The following is a 19,450-nucleotide window of genomic DNA, read 5'->3' as shown; positions in this document are numbered from 1 at the left end:
CAAAGTGGGGTTGTGATGGTGGAAATAGGCTGCCCTGTTTTTACAGTGGTCAGGGAAGTTGGACTAGATGAACTCCATGCTCCCTTCCAACTCCATAATTCTAAGGGTTATATCCAATGAAAGTGTTCCGTTTGCGCAGGTCTTTTGCTTGTGCAATGCAACTCCTGCCTCTCCCCACATGCAGAGACCCCCAAATCTGTTCTGGGGGTTCCCCCAACCTCCCAGTGCAGATTGGGAGGGGCAAGGGAAAGGATAGGAAGAGAAGTTCTGTTGTGCAAGCAGAAATCCTTGTGCAAGTGGGATGACTGAGTTTTAGTGGAGGTGTTTTCACTAGATTTGCCTCCATGCAACCCGCAGGTGCACAAGGACTCTGGGATTGCCCTCTTATGCAGTGTATGCAGACCTGCTCATAGCAAAACAAAATGTCTGACAATGGGTGTCTCCAAGGTTTATCTAGAAATGGCACATGTTTTTACAGGCCTGGAGAAGTTATGATTCTCTGGCTCCAGCACATCAGTTGAATGTACTTTTCTTTCCATTCTGATAGGCATGTTGGGATTTTTTTAATGGCATGCTAGAGGTACTCCACATAGGCAGCTTCAAAGAGCAAATTGGCAGCTTTCGCTTATGTTTTCAGCTTACCGTGGTTAGTTTTAACTATGGTTTAGGGATACAAACCAGAATCAGAAACCATGTTTGAAGTTGGCTTCTTTGTCCAGATTCACACATATAATAACAAACTGTTGTTATTTGTAAAAAGAAGCGAAAGCTTCTGATTTCCTCCCTTTGGCTCAGCTGGAGAAGGAGAATGGAGGGGGGAACATACTAACCCAAGGCTCATTCATATAACATTAAACTATAGTTGTTGCATTTGACTGTAGCCAATGTATCTCTTTGTAAAGCTGCCAAAAAAATGCCTTTCCAGCATTCTGTATTCCAATGTGGATTCTACGTAAGGCTAATTTCATTGGACACTGTGGTTGTAGTTCAGTTCTAAAATTCCACCTGTTGAAGAAGCTTCACCTTCTTGTTCTTGCATAAACCAGCACAGTTTTTGTTTTAAACTTTTGTTTTATGGTTGGAGGTTGTTTGTTGTGTATACCCAAAGGAACACCAAAAGTGCATGCCAGCAAGCAGGGTGCATTTGTTAAATGGATGAGAATCTTCTGATAAAGGGGAGCACTGTCAATTCTTGGCAAAAAAAAGAGCAGGTTCTTCTTGCTAACAGGCTGATTTTGCAAACAGAGCTTCTTTAAAACAAACACACAGGGTTATGTTCAACAAAGGCGTCCCATTTGTGCAAGGTCTTCTGCTTGTGCAACAGAACTTCCTCTCCTGCTCCTGTCTGTCTCTCTTATCTCTGCCCTCCCCAATCAGGAAGCAAGAGCTCGCCACTGAAGCTGGTGAGCAACTAACATTCAAGTGCAGGGGTGATCCCTACCACTCCCCCCTGCCCCGACAATCAGACAAACCCCTCCTTGGGGTGAAGGAAGTGTCCGCCACCAGCTGTATGTGGCTGGTGGGCAACTAACAATAAAGCAAATGGGATGATCCTCTTCCTTCCTTCCTTCCTTCCTTCCTTCCTTCCTTCCTTCCTTCCTTCCTGTTGGAAGTGGGGCAAGAGCAACTCCTGTTTTGTTCTTTTGTTTATGTTCCAGAAGGGAGATAGAGTTAGGGTCCTCCAGATGGATAGGCTTGACTACCTTTACCTGTGATGCTGTGACTGACTTCCTTCCGTCGCTAGACTGATATGTCTTAAGGGAAGCTTATCTGCCCCTCCTCCTTCCACCTTTTCCCTTTTTCTCTTCTTCGACTATCAGAGAGAGAGGAGACACCTTTGTCTCTGCTCTCTCTTTCCTGAGCCAGGAGGGCAAGACCCACGTCTGGGCATTGCGCCTCCAACTTAGTTAGTTAGAACTAGGTATGCCTTCCTATCTACTATATATTTCTATAAATAAAGTAGCTTTTCTTATTTTACTAAGTCTTAAGTCTCAGTGATCTCAATGCAGGGTAAAAGCCTGCTTCCTTAGGTAAAGGCACACACTGGCACACACGCATTTCAGACCACTGTTATTCTCAGCTAACAAATACATAAATTTACACAACAACACTTCCTCAAGGTGGTGTACTGAGAGACAGTGACTGGCCCAAGTGAGCTTCATGGCTGGGTGGGGATTTGAACCCTGCTGTCCCAAGGTCCTAGTCCAACACTCTGCTCTGCTACGACAGCTGTCTTCCTCCTCTCCCACTTCACAATCAGGTCAAGCGAACACACACACAGATATACCTTCCTCTGCCTCTTTCTCTGTGTGTGATATACACACATGCACCTATACACATTGCATGCATCTCTCCATCTCTCATTCTCTCGTGTGCACAAATGCAGGTACCGTATTGGGGGAACACCCCCTTCCCCTGCCTGACAATCGGCAAGTGCCCACCACCATCTGCACAGGACTGGCGGGCAACAAACAGTGAAGTGAATGGTGCGATCCTCATTGCTCCTTCCTCCTCTTACACCCCTCAACAATCAGGACAGTCAAGTGAAGACATACAGATCACACATACAGACTTATCTCCCCCTCTTTATCCCACATGTGCATGGGCGCACACACACATCCTTCCATTTCTCTCTCTTGTGCATTTCTCTCTCTCTTGACACCATACTGAGCACCCCACCCCACCCCAAAAGGTGCCGATGCTTTGTACTGGAGCATACCATAAGGCCAAAAAGCACTGGATGTTACAGAGGAGAAGGCTGGAGTTGGACACGTGTCTGTCCTTAGCAGACTCCGCCCCCCATTATATCCCTTGTCAATCTCTCAGAGCTTCTGAGGAGGTCTTGCTGATCAGAGCAAGTGCTCAGAGGCACATGTTACCAAATTCTTCCACGCTAGGGGGTTGGACTTGATGGCCTTATAGGCCCCTTCCAACTCTACTATTCTATGATTCTGTACACAGGAAGTGGATTGTACTGTGAAAGACCAACCCAAATTGTGTTTACATTTTGACCAATTTGTAGGGCAGTCCAATATCTCAGAGCGGAAGTCAGGTCTCCTGCTCCCCTGGTGCATTCACTATAGCTGCCCAATTTCCCTGCTTTTTAAGGTTGGATAGAAATATCTGTTAGCTATAGGTACGTTCTTAAACTGCAAGGATTTTTGTCTGTTTGTGAATTATTTTATAAACAATAACATGAAAGTAACACACAACCAGGGAGAACCAAATGAGACACTTTACGTAGCTGTTCAACACAATATACTAAATGTATCAAATGATTGTTTTGTTGGTGGATGCTTATTATTATTGATGTATTTCTTTGTATTTTGGCTTATAATGTTGTGCATAGATTTTTCCTTCAAAAAAAATCTTTTTGTGGTTTGTGTTTACACTTATTTACACTTAGGTGTAATGGTTAGAGTGTCAGACTAGGACTTGGGAGACCAGTATTCAAATCACCATTAAGCTGACTGGGTGGCCTCAGGCCATCCAACCTCGTAAGTTTGTTGTGAGGATAAAAAAGGGGAGAAGAAGAACTACATATGCCACCTTAAGCTCCTCAGAGAAAAGGTGGGATATAAATGTAATAATAAAATTTTGTTGTTATGAGCCAAGTCGATTACGACTTATGGCGACCCTATGAATCAGCGACCTTCAATAGCATCTGTTATAAACCACCCTGTTCAGATCTTGTAAGTTCAGGTCTGTGGCTTCCTTTATGGAATCAATCCATCTCTTGTTTGGCCTTCCTCTTTTTCTACTCCCTTCTGTTTTTCCCAGCATTATTGTCTTTTCTTGTGAATCAGGTCTTCTCATGTGTCCAAAGTATGATAACCTCAGTTTCATCATACAAATAAATAAATACTAAATATACGCACAGACACACACAATTAATAAAATCATACATAAACTTTCTGGAGGCAGATGGGAACTTACACTAAAGTCAACACACGTTTGGCTCCCAGGCTGCTCTGCTGTGCCTTCTGGTTGTTCAGTAGCAAACAAAACTGCTGATTCTCCTTAGCCACTACCCTCTACGTTTGTGTAACAAGTACCTTTTGTTTTGGCTATAACTTAATCTGCTGTGCTATTTGAACGCCCCATGCTTTCTTAATTCAAAAAGCAAAACGGTTGATTGCAGGCAGCGTTGAAATATGTTTCTTCTCTTTTCATTCTCGGTACCAGCCCTCAATGTCTTGCCTTTCTTGTTTTAACACATTTTTGTAGATTCCCTATAGCAAAATGCATTGTAGGGAGATAATTACTTGATTCCTCAAATATCCCAATGCCAATTGGAACAGTATTATCTAGGATGTCAATCTTGTAAAAGTTGCAAAGGTTCAGCTTGTGATTCTTTAAAAACATTGCAGATAATTGGCAGGTAAAGCAAGCTACTAGTGTCATCCTCACAGATGTATGTTGGCCAGAGTCTTGCGCCAGCAACAAGGGATGCTCTGGATTCCTGCTGTCCCTAAGTCCAGCCCCCCTTTTGGCAAAAGGGATCTTACCAGGGATTCTTGTTTTTCTGGAGGACCCTCTGTATATCTCTCATCTTTTCTTGCATACTTTTTTACAGATGCACATCTGGCATAGGCAGAATTCTCTATAACAGGAGCGGGGAACCTCAGGACTGGGGGCCAAATGTGGCCCTCTGGGCCTTGTAACTTTATCCAAGCCACACCCCTCACTGGCCCTGCTTTGCACTCCATGTATTTTTACCTGTCTAGAATGTGGCCTTTAAGTCTGATGATGCCTCTTGCTTGGCTGGCTGGAGGATAGAGAGGGGTGTGTGGATATATATAGAAAGTAGCCTACTGTACAAAGGTAAACATTACATTTATTGCTCTCATTTTTGTCTGTGGCCACACCAGTCACTGGCTGTGGCACTTAGAAGGTTGTCCAGAAAGGAATGCAGCCCCCAGGCTGAAAAATGTCCCCCACCCCTGCTCTACAGCTTGCCTGGCTATTTTGCCGGTCCAGAAGACAGCTTCTGCACGGGAATGAATGATAATAACCATGCAATTGCCACCTTCTGCTTTTGCCCTCTGAGTTTACATTGGCAGACAGCCCAAGCAAGTGGGAGAGTCAAGGACAGAAGTCATTTAGCCATCCCAGTGTCTCATTCTCCAAGCAGTTGGGAGTGGTTGAAGTTCAAGTGTGAGAACACATGTTTTGCTTTTTGAAGGTCCCAGCTTCAAGCCAAGACATCTGTGGTCCCAGGGAGTTGCTGCCCCCCGAGAAGATAGTTCTGGGCTGCTAGATATCCCATTTGATCTTCTCACCCTAACAAGAACTGTTGTTTCTCTGCCGCCTTTTGCTAAAACAGCTCTCCAGGCAGCTAACAACAGAAATGAAAGCTCTACATTTAAAACAAATGTGGCAATAGAAATGTCTCAAACAGCTGCAAGAGGAGGCCAGCAAAAAACCCATCTGCAACAAGTCCCCAATGAAATGATAAAACCGTCTTAAAATATTTTCAACTAAAGCGTCACCTAGCACAGCCTTTCCCAACTAGTGGGCCACCAGATGTTGTTGGACCACAATTCCCATCTTTCCTGACCAGCTGAGGCTGATGGGAGTTGTGGTCCAACAACATCTGGTGGCCCACTATTTGGGAAAGGCTGACCTAGCACCTAAATGCTAATAACAATTAAAAAGTTACTGGGGAGAGCATTTCACAACCTGGGTGCCATGACTAATATGGTTCCATGTCTCTGTTTGCTGCTCACCCATCCTCTGTAGATGGGGGCACCAGAGAAGGGCCTCTGAAGTAGATTCACATGGGTGATGATGGTCCTTCATTTGTCCTGATATTGACAGGCTACCCCAGTATGTCTGTCGATATCTTGCTTAAGTCAGGAGGCCACACTCTGAAAACATCCCAGTCAGTACAGTGTGACATGTATCTCTTGGATGGTAGTAGAAGGGCTCCCTACTTATTGAAGGAGAGCCTGAAATCCATTCTTTCACAAACTTAAAACAAGCTAAATTCATAGCTTGGAATCAGTTTGGGCATGGAATGAGACAGAGTTCTGCCAACTGCACCATCTGAGTAAGGTTCAGGGAGTTACTTGTGGTTTGGGTTTAGGGAGACTCATTGCCCCAGCATTTGAGAATTCATAATCTATGGCCAGTCTTTTTCCCCCTGTCTCTCCCTAGTACTGTGGTGCAGAGATGCTCTGGAGCAGGGGCGAGAAACTTTTCTTAGTCAAAGGGCCACATTACCCTGGTGAAAAGCTGTTGGGGGCCACATTCCAGTAGTGAGCAGTGTTAGACACACACATACACACAGAATCACATATCCACAATCATATAAGCACACACAGCTGTATCCCATGGAAGCCTGATCTAATCCTTAGCTCCGCTTAATCTGCGCCTCCTATTTTCTCCGTATATTACCCCTGCCACAACATTTGTATAAGAATGAAAAAGAAAAAGCTTTCCAACACCCTTTGTCTGTCCTGACGGGGCAAAAGGCAGAAGTAACCCAGTAATTCCAGCAGAAGAATACATATAAATTCAATGTACAGCTGAACTGCAAGCTCTGCCTTACAGGTCTTCAGATGCTCAACCTTCAAAAGACAGCTGCATCCCCAAAATTGCATGCATACAATTGAAAAATGCATGGATTCTTTCTGGATATTGCAAGGGGCACCTCTCTGCTAAGACAATTCCCCCACTGCTTTATCTTCCTGCAGAGGAAGAAGCTGCAATTGCGCACTTTGCACAGCATCCAAGCCCTTTTGCCTCTCAGCTGCTTCCCACTAGCCAGTGGTCAGAGATGTTGGCAATTTTAGTTCAGCATTAGGAACATCAGAAGAGCCTGCTGGATCAGGCCAGTGGCCCATCTGCTCCAGCATCCTGTTCTCACAGTGGCCAACCAGATGCCCATGGGAAGCCCTCAAGCAGGACTTCAACACAAGAGCACTCTCCCCTCCTGTGGCTTCTAGTGACTGGTTTTCAGACGCATGCTGCCTCTGACTAGGGTGATGAGCACAGCCATCATGGCCACTACCCATTCATTTCTTTATCCTCCCTGAATTTGTCTAATCCTCTTTTAAAGCCATCCAAATTGGTAGCCATCACTGCTTCTTGTGGGAGCGAATTCTATAGTTTAACTACGTGCTGCATGAAGAAATTCTTTCCTGTGTCTGTCCTGAATCTTCCAACATTCAGCTTCATTGAATGCCCACAAGTTCTAGTGTTATGTGAAAGGGAGAAAAACGTTTCTCTGTCCACTTTCTCCATGCCATGCATAATTTTATACACTTCTATCATGTCACCTCTGACTCACCTTTTCTCTAAACTAAGCCCCCCATGCTGTAACCTTTCCTCATAGAGGAGACATTCCATCCCCTTGATCATTCTGGTTGCCCTCTTCTGAACCTTTTCCAACTCTACAATATCATTTTGGAAGAGAGGCGACCAGAACTGTACACAGTATTCCAAATGTGGCCGCACCATAAATTTATACAAGGGCATTATGATATTAGCAATGATATTATATGATATTATTTTCAGTACCATTCCTAATGACCCCTAGCACAGAATTAGCCTTTTTTCACAGCTGCCACACTGGATCAATTTTTTCACAGCTGCCACACTGGATCGACATCTTAAGTGAGCCATCCACTACAACACCAAGGTCCATCACCACCAGTTCAGACTCCATGAGCATATATGTGAAATTAAGATTTTTTGCTCCAATATGCATAACTTTATACATTGAATTGCATTTACCATTTTACCACCCATTCGCTCAGTTTGGAGAGGTCTTTTTGGAGCTCTTTGCAATCCCTTTTTGTTTTAACAACCCTGAACAACTTAGTATCATCAGCAAACTTGGCCACCTCACTGCTCACCCCTAATTCTAGGTTGTTTATGAACAAATTAAAAAGCACAGGTCCCAATACCAATCTTTGGAGGACTCCACTTTCTGTAGCCCTCCATTGGGAGAACTGTCCATTTATTCCTACTCTCTGCTTCCTGCAACTTAACCATTCCCTGATCCACAAGAGGACCTTTCCTCTTATTCCATGACTGCTAAGCTTACTCAGGAGTCTTTGGTGAGGTATCTTGTTGAAAGCTTTGTGAAAGTCTACGTACACTATGTCCACTGGATCACCTCTATCTATATGCTTGTTGACACTCTCAAAGAATTCTAATAGGTTAGTGAGACAGGACTTTCCCTTGCAGAAGCCATACTGGCTCTGCTACAAGAAGGCTTGTTCTTCTATATGCTTGGTTAATTTATCTTTAATAATACTTTCTATCAATTTTCCCAGGACAGATGTTAAGTTAACTGTCCTGTAATTTCTGGAATCCCTCCTGAATCCCTTTTTAAAGATGGGTGTTACATTGGCTACTTTCCAGTCCTCAGGTATGGAGGCAAATATGAGGGACAAGTTAAATATTTTTTTTAGAAGATCAGCAATTTCATATTTGTGTTCTTTGAGAATTCTGGGGTGGATGCTAACTGGACCCAGGATAAGTTTTTGTCAGTTTTTATTTTGTCTAATAAGCTTAGAACTTTATCTCTCTTCACCAGTATTTTCCTCAGTTCTTCAGAGATGCAAAAAATTCATTTAGCTTCTCTGCAATCTCTTTATCTTTCTTTAGTACACCTTTGACTCCCTTATCATCCAAGTATCCAATCGCCTCCTTAGACAGTCTCCTACTTTGAATGTATATATATAAAAAATGTTGGTTTTTTTGTTCTTAGCAATGTGGTCCTCAAATTCTTTTTTAGAATCCTTGTTGTCTTCTTGCATTTCTTTTGCCAGAGTTTGTGTTTCTTTTTATTTTCCTCATTCAGACAACACTTCCATTTTTTGAAGGAAGACTTCTTGCCTTTAATAGCTTCTTTGACTCTGCTTGTTAACCACACTGGCATTCTCTTGGCCCTGGTGGTACTTTTCCTGATTTTCAGTATACACTCAAGTTGAGCTTCTAATACTGTGTTTTTAAACAGTTCCCAATAATTTTGGAGTGATTTGACCCTCTGGACTTTGTTTTTCAACTTTCTTTTTACCAATCCCATTTTGGGGAAGTTTCCTCTTTTGAAGTCAAATGCGACCGTATTGGATTTTCTTGGTCACTGTTCCCATTGGTTTGACACTTACATCTCACACCAAGTCCTGGGTGCCACTTAGTTTAAGTCCAGGGTTGACACTCCTCTGGTCGGTTCCATAACCAACTGTTCAAGGGCATAGTCATTTAGGGTATCTAGAAATTTTACCTCTTTGTCAAGACTGGAACATATATGTAGCCAGTCTATGTCAGGGTAGTTGAAGTCACCCATTACTACAACATTTCCTAGTTCGGATGCTTCCTCGATTTCATTTCTCATCTCAAAATCTCTCCGGGCATTTTGATAATTTGGAGGTCTTCACATTGGCTACCTGGTTTTTCCTGGTTAGACAATGCTGAACTACACAGACCAATGGCCTGATTTGGTATAGAGCAGCTTCTTATGTTCCTAAGGAGAGAAACAGTGAGGGAGTGCCTTGTATACTTCCACGAGGCATCTGCTTGGCTACTGTGGAAAGCAGGATGGTGGACCAGATGGACCTTTCGGTCTGATCTAGCAGGGCTTCTGTTCTTATTAGTGGCCTTGTACCTGGCATTGCTTGGGAATTCCAACAAACCAAAAAAAACCCAGTGCAGTTTTGAAATCAGTGTGGTTTTGAAAGTTTCCATCTGCCATCTTGATTCAAAATGGCTTCCACTTGTATCCAAACATGGATGAAATCAAATGATCTCAGGAACCACCATGCAAAATTTGCTTATGATAGCTTAAAAGGTGTCCACATGCATAGCAAACAAACAACTTTCATATATACACATACTCGCACATGCATACACACACGTGCACTCTCTCTCTCTCTCTCTCTCTCACTCTCTCTCTCTCTCTCTCTCTCTCTCTCTCTCTCTCTCACACACACACACACACACACACTCTCTCTCACTCTCTCTCTCACTCTCTCACTCTCTCTCTCACACACACACACACTCTCTCTCACTCTCTCTCACACTCTCTCTCTCTCTTTCTCTCTCTCTCTCACACACACACACACACACTCTCACTCTCTCTCTCTCTCTCTCTCTCACACACACACACACTCTCTCTCACTCTCTCTCTCTCTCTCACTCACTCTCTCTCTCTCTCTCTCCCCCCCCCAATCCTTTGGAAAGAGTATGTGGATTTCTCTTGTACACTGGAATGTCTTGGGCCAGACACAAAACTTGGAGGTTTTTTTTATTGATATAACAAAGACTGTTCAGCCACATTAGACAAATTTAAACTTTCTTCATGAAGGAAAGGTTCAAGTAGGAACACGCTTAGCTGCATTTGCGAAGCTTGAACGCTGGAGTATTCCCCCCACCCTTCTCTTTTCTTTGTATTATTTGAAGCATAAGCCAGTCAGAGTGTGTGTTGAAAAGCAGCCTGTCATTGGATCAGTTTTTTTTTTAAAAGTGTGCTAACCTGCCAACTAGTGCATAAGATATTTTAATTAGTTTGGAGATTACTGTGTAATTGCAGCTCTTTCAAAGTGTTCAAGTGTTCAGCACAATTAGCTTGGCTTTAGTTTTTTTTTTTAAAATGGATGCAGCTTATTGACCACCATCCTGCCCAGTACTGCCTCCAGACAAAGGTCCAGCACCTGTGCAGCCTCACCTGATTGGGATGGAATTGCCTGAGACAAAGCTGTAGGTCATCATCATATTCACGATAAAAGTCCTGGGTGCCCCCCCCCCCAAATGGCGCTCCCAAGGTACTCTGCAAATTTGTGGCAGCTGGCTTCCAAGGGCTCAGACGGACCATATGACGGGCTGGTTTTCATGAGATGGTTTGCTGCACAAAATAGTCCTGCAGCTTCAGGTTGCAGTGGTGGCAGAGAAGTAAGCTTTCTTCACCGTCACCACCCAGTAGGCAAATTATGAGCTTTCACCTGTATTCGCTCGTTGTTGCTATGGATCTTTTGCCACCTGCACTCCAACTGTTGGCCAGGCTGTTTCATCACATGAAGCTCACTGGAAAACCAGAGAGCCTCCCATACACCCTTGGTGTGAATACTGAAGTTCCCCAACACAGCTGTTTGGGGATGCTCTGATAGCACAGCGAACATTGCTGTTGGGCAGCGGGATGGGCAGTACATCAACAGTATCTGTCTGTGTTCTGTCTCTCTGATCTAACAGTGCTTCTACCTTTACTCCCAGACAAATTGATTTCCTGGTGAGCAATATAGAATCTCTACGGACAGCACACCAAGCTTTCCAATTTGTGTTGGTGCTGCTCTGAATACCTGGGCAGCTAGAGCTGGGTCAAATCTGGATTACCCAAGTCATCCACCCAGATTTTGCTACCCTGTGGGCCTTCTCTGAAAAGTCATGCAAACACTCATTCAGGGATCACCAGTGTGTTCCTGGAGAGACTTTCCCTAGTGCTCACAGGGTCCCCCTCTCCCCCTGAACTTAGGCTGGTTAGAAGCTTGCTGTTGTAGCCAATGGACTAGCTTGCAGTATGTGTTTGGTTGCAGGGTGGGTGTGGCAGCCCACAATAGTTTCTTTGATTTGCAAACCTGCCTTATGGGTCCAAAAAGTTTGGCGACTCAGAATCCATGTCCACAGTTCTTATTGTCCTGCCTGTACAATAGAACTTGGTGGTCCTACATTAAGACCCTCTGCTGGCTAGTGTATAGTGCAGGGGGCATTTGGGACAGGGTCTTCTCAGCAGTGGCGCCAAGGTTATGTAGCTTCCTCCCTGGGGGCTGCTTGCTCTGTCTATTCTCTGCTGGTCTTCAGATGCCAGGCAAAAGCAGCCCTTTGGACTGGTGTCCCCATCTATTGTTTCCTGCAGTTTCCCGTTGTATTTATCATGTTTATATTTGTGCATATATGTGTGTTTATATTATTATTTATTTTTATACGGTGGCTTTTAAAAATGTTGCTACCCCCCTTGTAGATCTTTATAGGTCAAAAGGAATAAGTAGATATTCACCAGTCAGGGGCGTCCCTACTGGGGTGTGGAGGGTGCGGCCCGCACCCGGGTGTCACCATGAGGGGGGTGACACCCAGAGCCACCCCGCCCCGTGCCATTGCCTGGCAAGGCTGCGCCGACTCCTCCTCGGAGGCGGGCGGGCGGGCGGATGAGAGCGGGTGCGGGAGCAGCGTCGGCGGGGCGAGGGAGGTGCGCCGGCGTTCCCAGGCCTTCTGCGGCTGGGTGCCCCTCCGGCACGCGTCCTCCCAGGGGCATAGACAGGGTGGCTGGTCTCGAGTGTGCGTGCGCAGGCCCAGCCACCTTGTTCATGCCCCTGGGAGGGTGCGCACCGGAGGTCCGCACCCCCCCCACTCCCGCTGGTGATGCCACTGTCACCAGTCGACTCCCAGGGTTTCTTAATTTTGGACGTGTGCATTTTTTTTTTGCTTTCTCCCCCTGTATTGTTAGCCCGAGCAATGCAACAGCAATCAGTATTGAAAGACAGAAGGTGTCTTGTAGTATAAGCCAAAAAAATGCTGGCAGGCGATAGATATACTTTGTGCCCCCTCCTCACTTTCTACTATTGTTTGCTTTGGAAAGATCATGTTTTAAGCACATGGAAATACTTCACACTTTTGAGAAATGCTGACTTCCTACATGCTTTATGACAGAACAGCACATCATTCATACAGTGTAATCATGTTTATTAGATTATCTCAATATAATTTATCATTTGTGCTGTCTTGTCTTTTTTTCAGAAACGGTGTCTGTGTTCCTTCTTTTGTTACCGTGTTTTGACCATGTGCTGCATAAATCACGAATGACTTGAAAATAAAATCCTGTCCAAAGTAAACATAATGGAAAGATGCAATTTGAGTGGTAACTTTTGCTGGTCTAGAATGTTGGTAATAAACTTTTAATATTCAAAGTGAAACGACCCAGAAAAAAAATTTGGATGAAGATTTAATGATTGGCAATTGCTGGCCATGAGAACACATCCCTCTGCTTTGGGCCTTACTGTGTTTATTTCTTCATTTAAATATTTATAAACCGCACTTTCATTGAAAATATAATGAGGCAGTGTTCAGCCTAAAAACACTTCTACATCAATAGCATGTTAGTAAACTGGTTGGTGAAAAAATGCCAAATTCCAAAAGGCCTGTCTGAACAGTACAGTTTTTAAAAGATGCCTAAAGGAAAGCAGGAAATGACTCCCACCAGACTTCTCGTGGCAGGGAGTTCCACAGGGCAGGGCCTGCCACACTGAAGGCTCCATCCCTGATGAAGGCTGACCGAAACTCAGCAAAAGTACCCCATCAGAAGGTCTCAGTGGCCTTCGATGCACTTTTTAATCTGGCAAGAGAATGGCAATGTAGATTGAAATATTTCTCTTTGGGGGGCAAATACTTGAATTCAGTTCCAGAATGCATTGTTTATTCCTCAGGAACCAGGAGTCGGTGCGGCATGTTGCCACCTGTCTCTTTAGATCCAAGTGGGTTATAAACCCATGGGTGAGGTGTGACCGTAGGGGCCTCCCCTTTCTGCAGCCTACCTGCCTTCCTGCCTGCAACCTGCTGTCCTGATCCCCATGCAACCATACTGTTGACACAGTAGAAGGCTAATTTCAAGCCTAATTCCAGCAGGGGAGGCATTTTCAGAGGTAGCTGCTGCTGGTTTGGAAAGGGCTAACCTATAAAAACTTTGATATAATTTTGTTTGTTGCAGATTGCTTTGTTTGGGCATTGTTCAGTTACTGCATCCTGTCAGTGCAAGGATTGCTGCTAGCACAAGCTGTCTCCTCTCTCCTCCCTCTGTGCATGCCCCATGCCCTCTCCAAATCTGTTCCAGAGGGTTGGAGAAACCCCTAGGATCGATTTACCGGGGGGGGGAGAAGAGGGGGGTAGTGTTCTGTTGCACAGCAGAAATCCTTGTGCTAACGAAACTACTTACTTAGCGCTACCAGTGGCATCTGGCGCTCCATGTCAGTAGGGCAGTGGAATCTGCTCCATGTTTTAGTCTGAACTTAATAAGGAGATGTCCAAAATGCTTGAAAGTTCGGACTAAGCCCTGGAGCGGATTCTACTGCCCCACTGACATGGAGCCGCCAGCCACCACTGAGTGATACGTTGAATACTACCTTCTGTTTTTAAAATTAATAATATAGCTCTGGGGAAGGGCTGTAACTCATTTGCTTTGTATGCAGAATGCCCCAGGTTCAGCCCCAGCATCTCCAGGCAGGGCTGGGAGAGACTCTTGCCTGAAGCCCTGGAGAAGTTGCCTGTCAGTGCAGACAATACTGAGCTTGATGGATCAATTGTCTGATTCTGTATGAGGCAGCTGCCTGTGCTCCCAGATACAGTGTAAATTGTAGCATCTTTCAGAAATGTGATTGCTGGAAGGCCGCATTCACACCATACATTTATTCCGCTATTATTCCACTTTAAACAGTCATGGCTTTCCCCAAAGAATCCTGGGAAGTGTAGTTTGTGGAGGATGCTGAGAGTTGTGAGGAGACCCCCTTTTCCCCACACAGAGCTACAATTTACCAGAGTGGTTTAACAGTCATTTCTCCTTCCCAGAGAACTCTGGCAATTGCAGTTCTGTGAGGGATAGGGTCTCCTAGCAACTGTCAGCACCCTTCACAAGCTATACTTCCCAGGATTCTTTGGGGGAAGCTGTGACTGTTTAAAGTGGAATAATAGTGGAATAAATGTCTGGTGTGAATGTGGCCTGAGTTTGAAAATAATTGGCAGGCTAGTGGTGAATCAAAATCAGATGTTGGAAACTAAAAAAGAGCACAGTTACGCAATTGCATTTATTTGGATGCCCATTTTGTGCCTGGGAATTGACCTTAAGCAGGTACAAGCATTGAGTGCCTGCATGTGTCATGGCGAAAAGGGCTCCTGGATCAAAGAGACAATGAACTATAGTGAAGAAGTCCTAATAATGGTTTGCATGAAGGGTGTTTGCTCAGGTGTTCAGGGGCAGGGAAGAGATTATTGTTCCATGCAACTGTTATCAGACATCAAACGCTGGCATCCCCTGTTTGCACCCACGCTGGGTCTGGTATGTTCATGAAGACAGAACTGAGGAAAACAATGTTCACAATGTTGGTTGCTCTTGAAAGAAACATCCCTGCTTGTTTAAAGGGTAAAAATACTCAGCCTTTGAAAGGTTTAATGGCTTATCTTCATTTTATTTTATCAGCTCTTATTTCTTTTCAGATAATTAACCCAGCTAATCCAATTTCAAAGTAGGCCATTAGAGTCTCTCTGCAAAGCTAGTACCTGTAAATAAAATTAGTACTTTAATGGGACAAGAGACCCCTTGGTGTACACACACACACAGGGGTGTTTGAATCTGCAGGGGGAACAACCATAGCTCAACAGTAGAGCACCTGCCTTGCCTGCAGAAGATTCCAAATTCAATCCCTGGCATCTCCAGACAGGGCTGGAGAGATGCCTGCCTGAAACCCTGGACAGTCAGTATTGAAATAGAACGTATTTATTCGTTGACTTACTTATTTTATTTAACGAAACTTACATACAGCTTGATTGTAAAAAACAACAACCCTGTAAGCGGTTTACAAAAAAAATTAAAATTATCGATAAAACAGTTAAAACAAATAATTAGAAACATTTAAAAAGCAATTAAAATAGCAACAGGCGAAAATATTAAAACACATCAAGACCTGTATGTCTGGATAAGCTTGCCTAAAGGTTTTCAACAGGGGCTGAAAGAATACAGTGAAGGCGCTGCCTGATGTCAACAGGCAGGCAGTTCTAAATCAAATCATATATATCAAATCTTGCTGTGGAGAGTGACGTGTCATGGATTATTCACCCCTGAAATTAACATTAAGATGTACCTCTTAGCTGTGCTTCAAAGAGTTAAAACATCCGTTTCTAGCCCTCTGCTATAAATAGAGACAGAGACTTGCTAGGAAGGAAGCTGCCTTATACTGCCCCAATCCCTTGGTCCATCTAATTTATCTAAATGTGACTCTGTGTGTGTATCTGGGAACATACTAATTCCTTATTTTTCAATCCTAGTGGTGCATTCATGAATTTTCAATTGCTTGTGACAGCTGATGCTAAGGGACGGGCTGGTAGGAGAGAGAGAGAGACTGTTTAGATAAGGAAACGTCATCTGAATCAACATATTTCAGTTTTGGCAAAGCACAATGATTTTTCTGATAAACTAGTTTGAACCTGAAGTCCCCAGATGAAAAGAGTCAACCCAATTGCATTTGCAAATCGCTTGAGTAACAAACTGCAGCCTGTGTGGCAGATTCGATGGAAGGAGGCTAGTCCCCCTAGTGATAAACTCAGGGAACAGCATCCTGGGTGGTTGTGTGTGTCAGGAATGCTGGGATGCACTGGATGACTAATGTAATACCACATGCTCTGCAGAATTTCTGGATCAACATGTTGAGTGTGAGGGGAGAGCCCATTCAGATTTGGTTTCCATTCTGCAGAATTATGTGAAGCTCTGGGTTTGAAGTAGAGGGTCTCCTATTCTGGAATAGAAAGATACCTAGTAAAATGGAGTTAGCATAGTTGTGACCATATACTTGAATGGTGGGAAATCAACCCTCCTATTGTAATGTAGTAAGCTGTCAGAATAATTTAGACATGCTGTTGTTCAATACGAACATACGTTTTGTTTGCCTGACTACTGGCAGAGACATGCAGCTGTGCATATGAGCCCTTAATTTCCTTTACAGTTTTGATAAGATTTTGTGTTTGAGTAGTGTTCGTGTCAATTTACAATGCGAGGCTTCAAGATATGTCTTTATCTTTCCCCCCTCACATTTTAGGTTTAAAAATCCAGTGCCCAAAGCTATCAGTTGTCATGGGGAAAAGGTTTCCCAAGAAAATAGCTGTAATCCTAACTCCACTTGCCTGGGAGTAAGCACCACTGAATGGGACTTACTTCAGAGTAAACATGGCTAGGATTGTGCTGTTAGTTATCCTTCAGCAATCCTGTTTAATCACATAAAAGTACATCTTTTTAGGGTAATTCTCTGTTCTTTGAGCATGGAAATATACCCCAGATAAACAGCTGAATGGTTGCTTTTAAGAGCATTGAATCCCTTGGGTGCAGTTACCAGCAATACTAATTTATTAATAAAAGGACCTTCAATATTTGCAGGCACCATCTAGTGTGATCTCTCGGTACCCATAATGGCATTAAAGCCTGTCGGCAAAACAAAACAGCAAAATGTCTTTCATAAATTACCAAAACTCCTGTTGATTTAGTTACTGGAAATGGTAAAGGGTTAACCCTCTGTGCACATTTGGGAGTCCTAACTGAGGAATAAAAATACATAAAACTCTTTACCTACACCACTTCATAATCGGTAGATTCTCCTATGATAAAAGAGTCAATTTTGCCCTCACTTCTGTATTTGTGTGTTTATTTTGACAGTTGCATTTAAAGGGCATAGCAAAAAGTTAACGGAGGAAATGAAACGGTGCACGTCCACAAACTGTTGGTGATCTATATTCCACTGTTGTGCAAGTTGTCATTTAAGAGCACAATACTTAAATTGACCTTGATGTAGCTGTAATGACAGGAGCCTTGAGCCCAGGGGGGCCTAATGCGGCCCTCCAAGCCTCTCTATCTGAACTGTGGGACTCTCACTGTGTGGATGCCCCGCTCTCCAGCTACATCTCTGTGTGTTCGCCTGGCTGAAACCTATCCTTGACCTCTGATAATGCTTTTTGCTTGCCTGGGTGGAGTATAGAGAGAGGTGTGTGTAGAAGCTAGCCTGCTGTAGAAAGGTAAAATTTACATGTGTTGCTCCACCCACTTTGGCCCTTGGCTCTGCCTGCCATTGGATGTGGTTCCTGGAAGCGTGCCCAGAAGGGAAGGTGTCCCTCAGGCTGCAACAGCATCTCCACTCCTGCGTTAAGATTACATGTTAACTATACATTGTTATTGCTATTGTTATTAGAGAGCCAGTGTGGTATAGTGGTTAGAGTGTTGACTATGACCTGGGAGACCAGGGTTTGAATCCCCACACAGCCATGAAGCTCACTGGGTGACCTTGGGCCAGTCACTGCCTCTCAGCCTCAGAGGAAGGCAATGGTAAACCCCCTCTGAATACCACTTACCATGAAAACCTTGTTCACAGGGTTGCCATAAGTCGGGATCGACTTCAAGGCAGTCCATTTCCATTTTTTTTTATTGTTATTACCACCACCACCTCCACGAAGCTTTGCATTGAAAAGGTGGATGGGTAAAGCTATCTGGGTCTGTGAGACCTCACTGGAATTTACTGAGGGGGTTAATGACATATCCCAGCCACTGCCCCATGCATCATCATACCCATGTTAACACAGTTTGATTTTTAGAAAATATTAAATTGGAGTCTTCGGCAAATGCATATCATTGAAGAACTATAATTTTTATTGGGCTCTATTTGACCTCAACATCAGATTAGCAAAAGCGGATTTCACAGGCGTAGGAGGGTTAAACTTGACTTGTACGTGGAAGACGAATGTTGTGCAATAACGCCCCTTCGCTCCCCTTTCATAATAAATCTTAAGGGAATATTCGTCTGAAGGGCAGGATGCCAAAGAGAACAGGTTCAACATGTCTGCAAGGATTTACACCACAGTAGTACGCACAACTGTTTTTGCAGAGGTCGTTATGAAGGTCATGGAATGAGCTTGCATTACTGAATGAGATTAGCTTTGCGACAGGGGTGCTAGAGGGGGCTTAATACCTGACGTGAGATTGTAGCTTGCAACGGGTCAGATTTACGTTTTGATAAAGAAATGCAGCACTTTGCAAAGTCATCCGTAGCTTTACTTTTCCTGTCTGAAGGAAAGAGTGGATCCAAATATACAGTTGATTTCCCAAGTTAGTTACGTGACCATCTTTATTTGGCCACTCAAATGGCCCAAGTTGCGGGGGGGGGGAGGAAGGGGCTAAAAGCCAGCATTTCTCAAAACTGGGATCACTGTTTTGAAAGGTGAAAACACCTGAAGGGCTGCTTGCCTCTTGTATGAGTCACTGGGGTGGGTGGTGCCTTCCTGGCAAGTAATTCAGGGCAGACAAAAGTACTTCTTCATGCAGGGCATAGTGAAACGATGAACTTTGCTCCCACAAGAGGCAGCGATGGCCACCAACTCAAATGGCTTTAAAAGAGGATTAGGCAAATCCATGGAGAAAAAGGCTATCAGTGGCTACTAGCCATGATGGCTATGCTCTGCCTCCATACTAAGAGGCAGGAGGCTTCTGAAAACCAGTTGCCGCTAGCCACAGGGGAGGAGAGTGCTCTTGCACTTGTGTCCTGCTTCTGGGCTTCTGGCTGGCCACTGTAAGAACAGGATGCTGGACTAGATGGGCTACTGGCCTTGATCCAGCAGGCTCTTCCTAAGTATTTAACTATTTTGCGTCTTTGTATTGTGTGCGATTGGATCATTCAGTCACGCCCAGTGGAGATCTGCAACAAAAATG

At 44.2% G+C, this 19,450-nt stretch overlaps 1 protein-coding gene across 8 annotated transcripts in view; it reads left to right on the top strand.

Annotated features, from left to right (window-relative positions):
* The window catches only part of MNAT1 (MNAT1 component of CDK activating kinase), a 207,814-nt gene that overhangs the window by 78,913 nt on the left and 109,451 nt on the right, over positions 1–19,450 (top strand). The window contains exon 7 of one of the 8 annotated variants that reach the window (XM_061612416.1): positions 12,739–12,851. The exons of the other annotated variants lie outside the window; for them this stretch is intronic. Coding sequence (XP_061468400.1) covers positions 12,739–12,804 — 66 coding nt within the window. The 3' untranslated portion in view covers positions 12,805–12,851. Of the gene's footprint in view, positions 1–12,738; positions 12,852–19,450 lie in introns of those variants that run through there. 8 annotated transcript variants of the gene reach the window in all.

The sequence above is a fragment of the Rhineura floridana genome, chromosome 2 (assembly GCF_030035675.1).
Source record: "Rhineura floridana isolate rRhiFlo1 chromosome 2, rRhiFlo1.hap2, whole genome shotgun sequence".
Taxonomy (NCBI): Eukaryota; Metazoa; Chordata; class Lepidosauria; order Squamata; family Rhineuridae; genus Rhineura; species Rhineura floridana.
The sequence above is the reverse complement of the archived record's forward strand: the minus strand, read 5'-3'. Positions and strand labels throughout refer to the sequence as shown.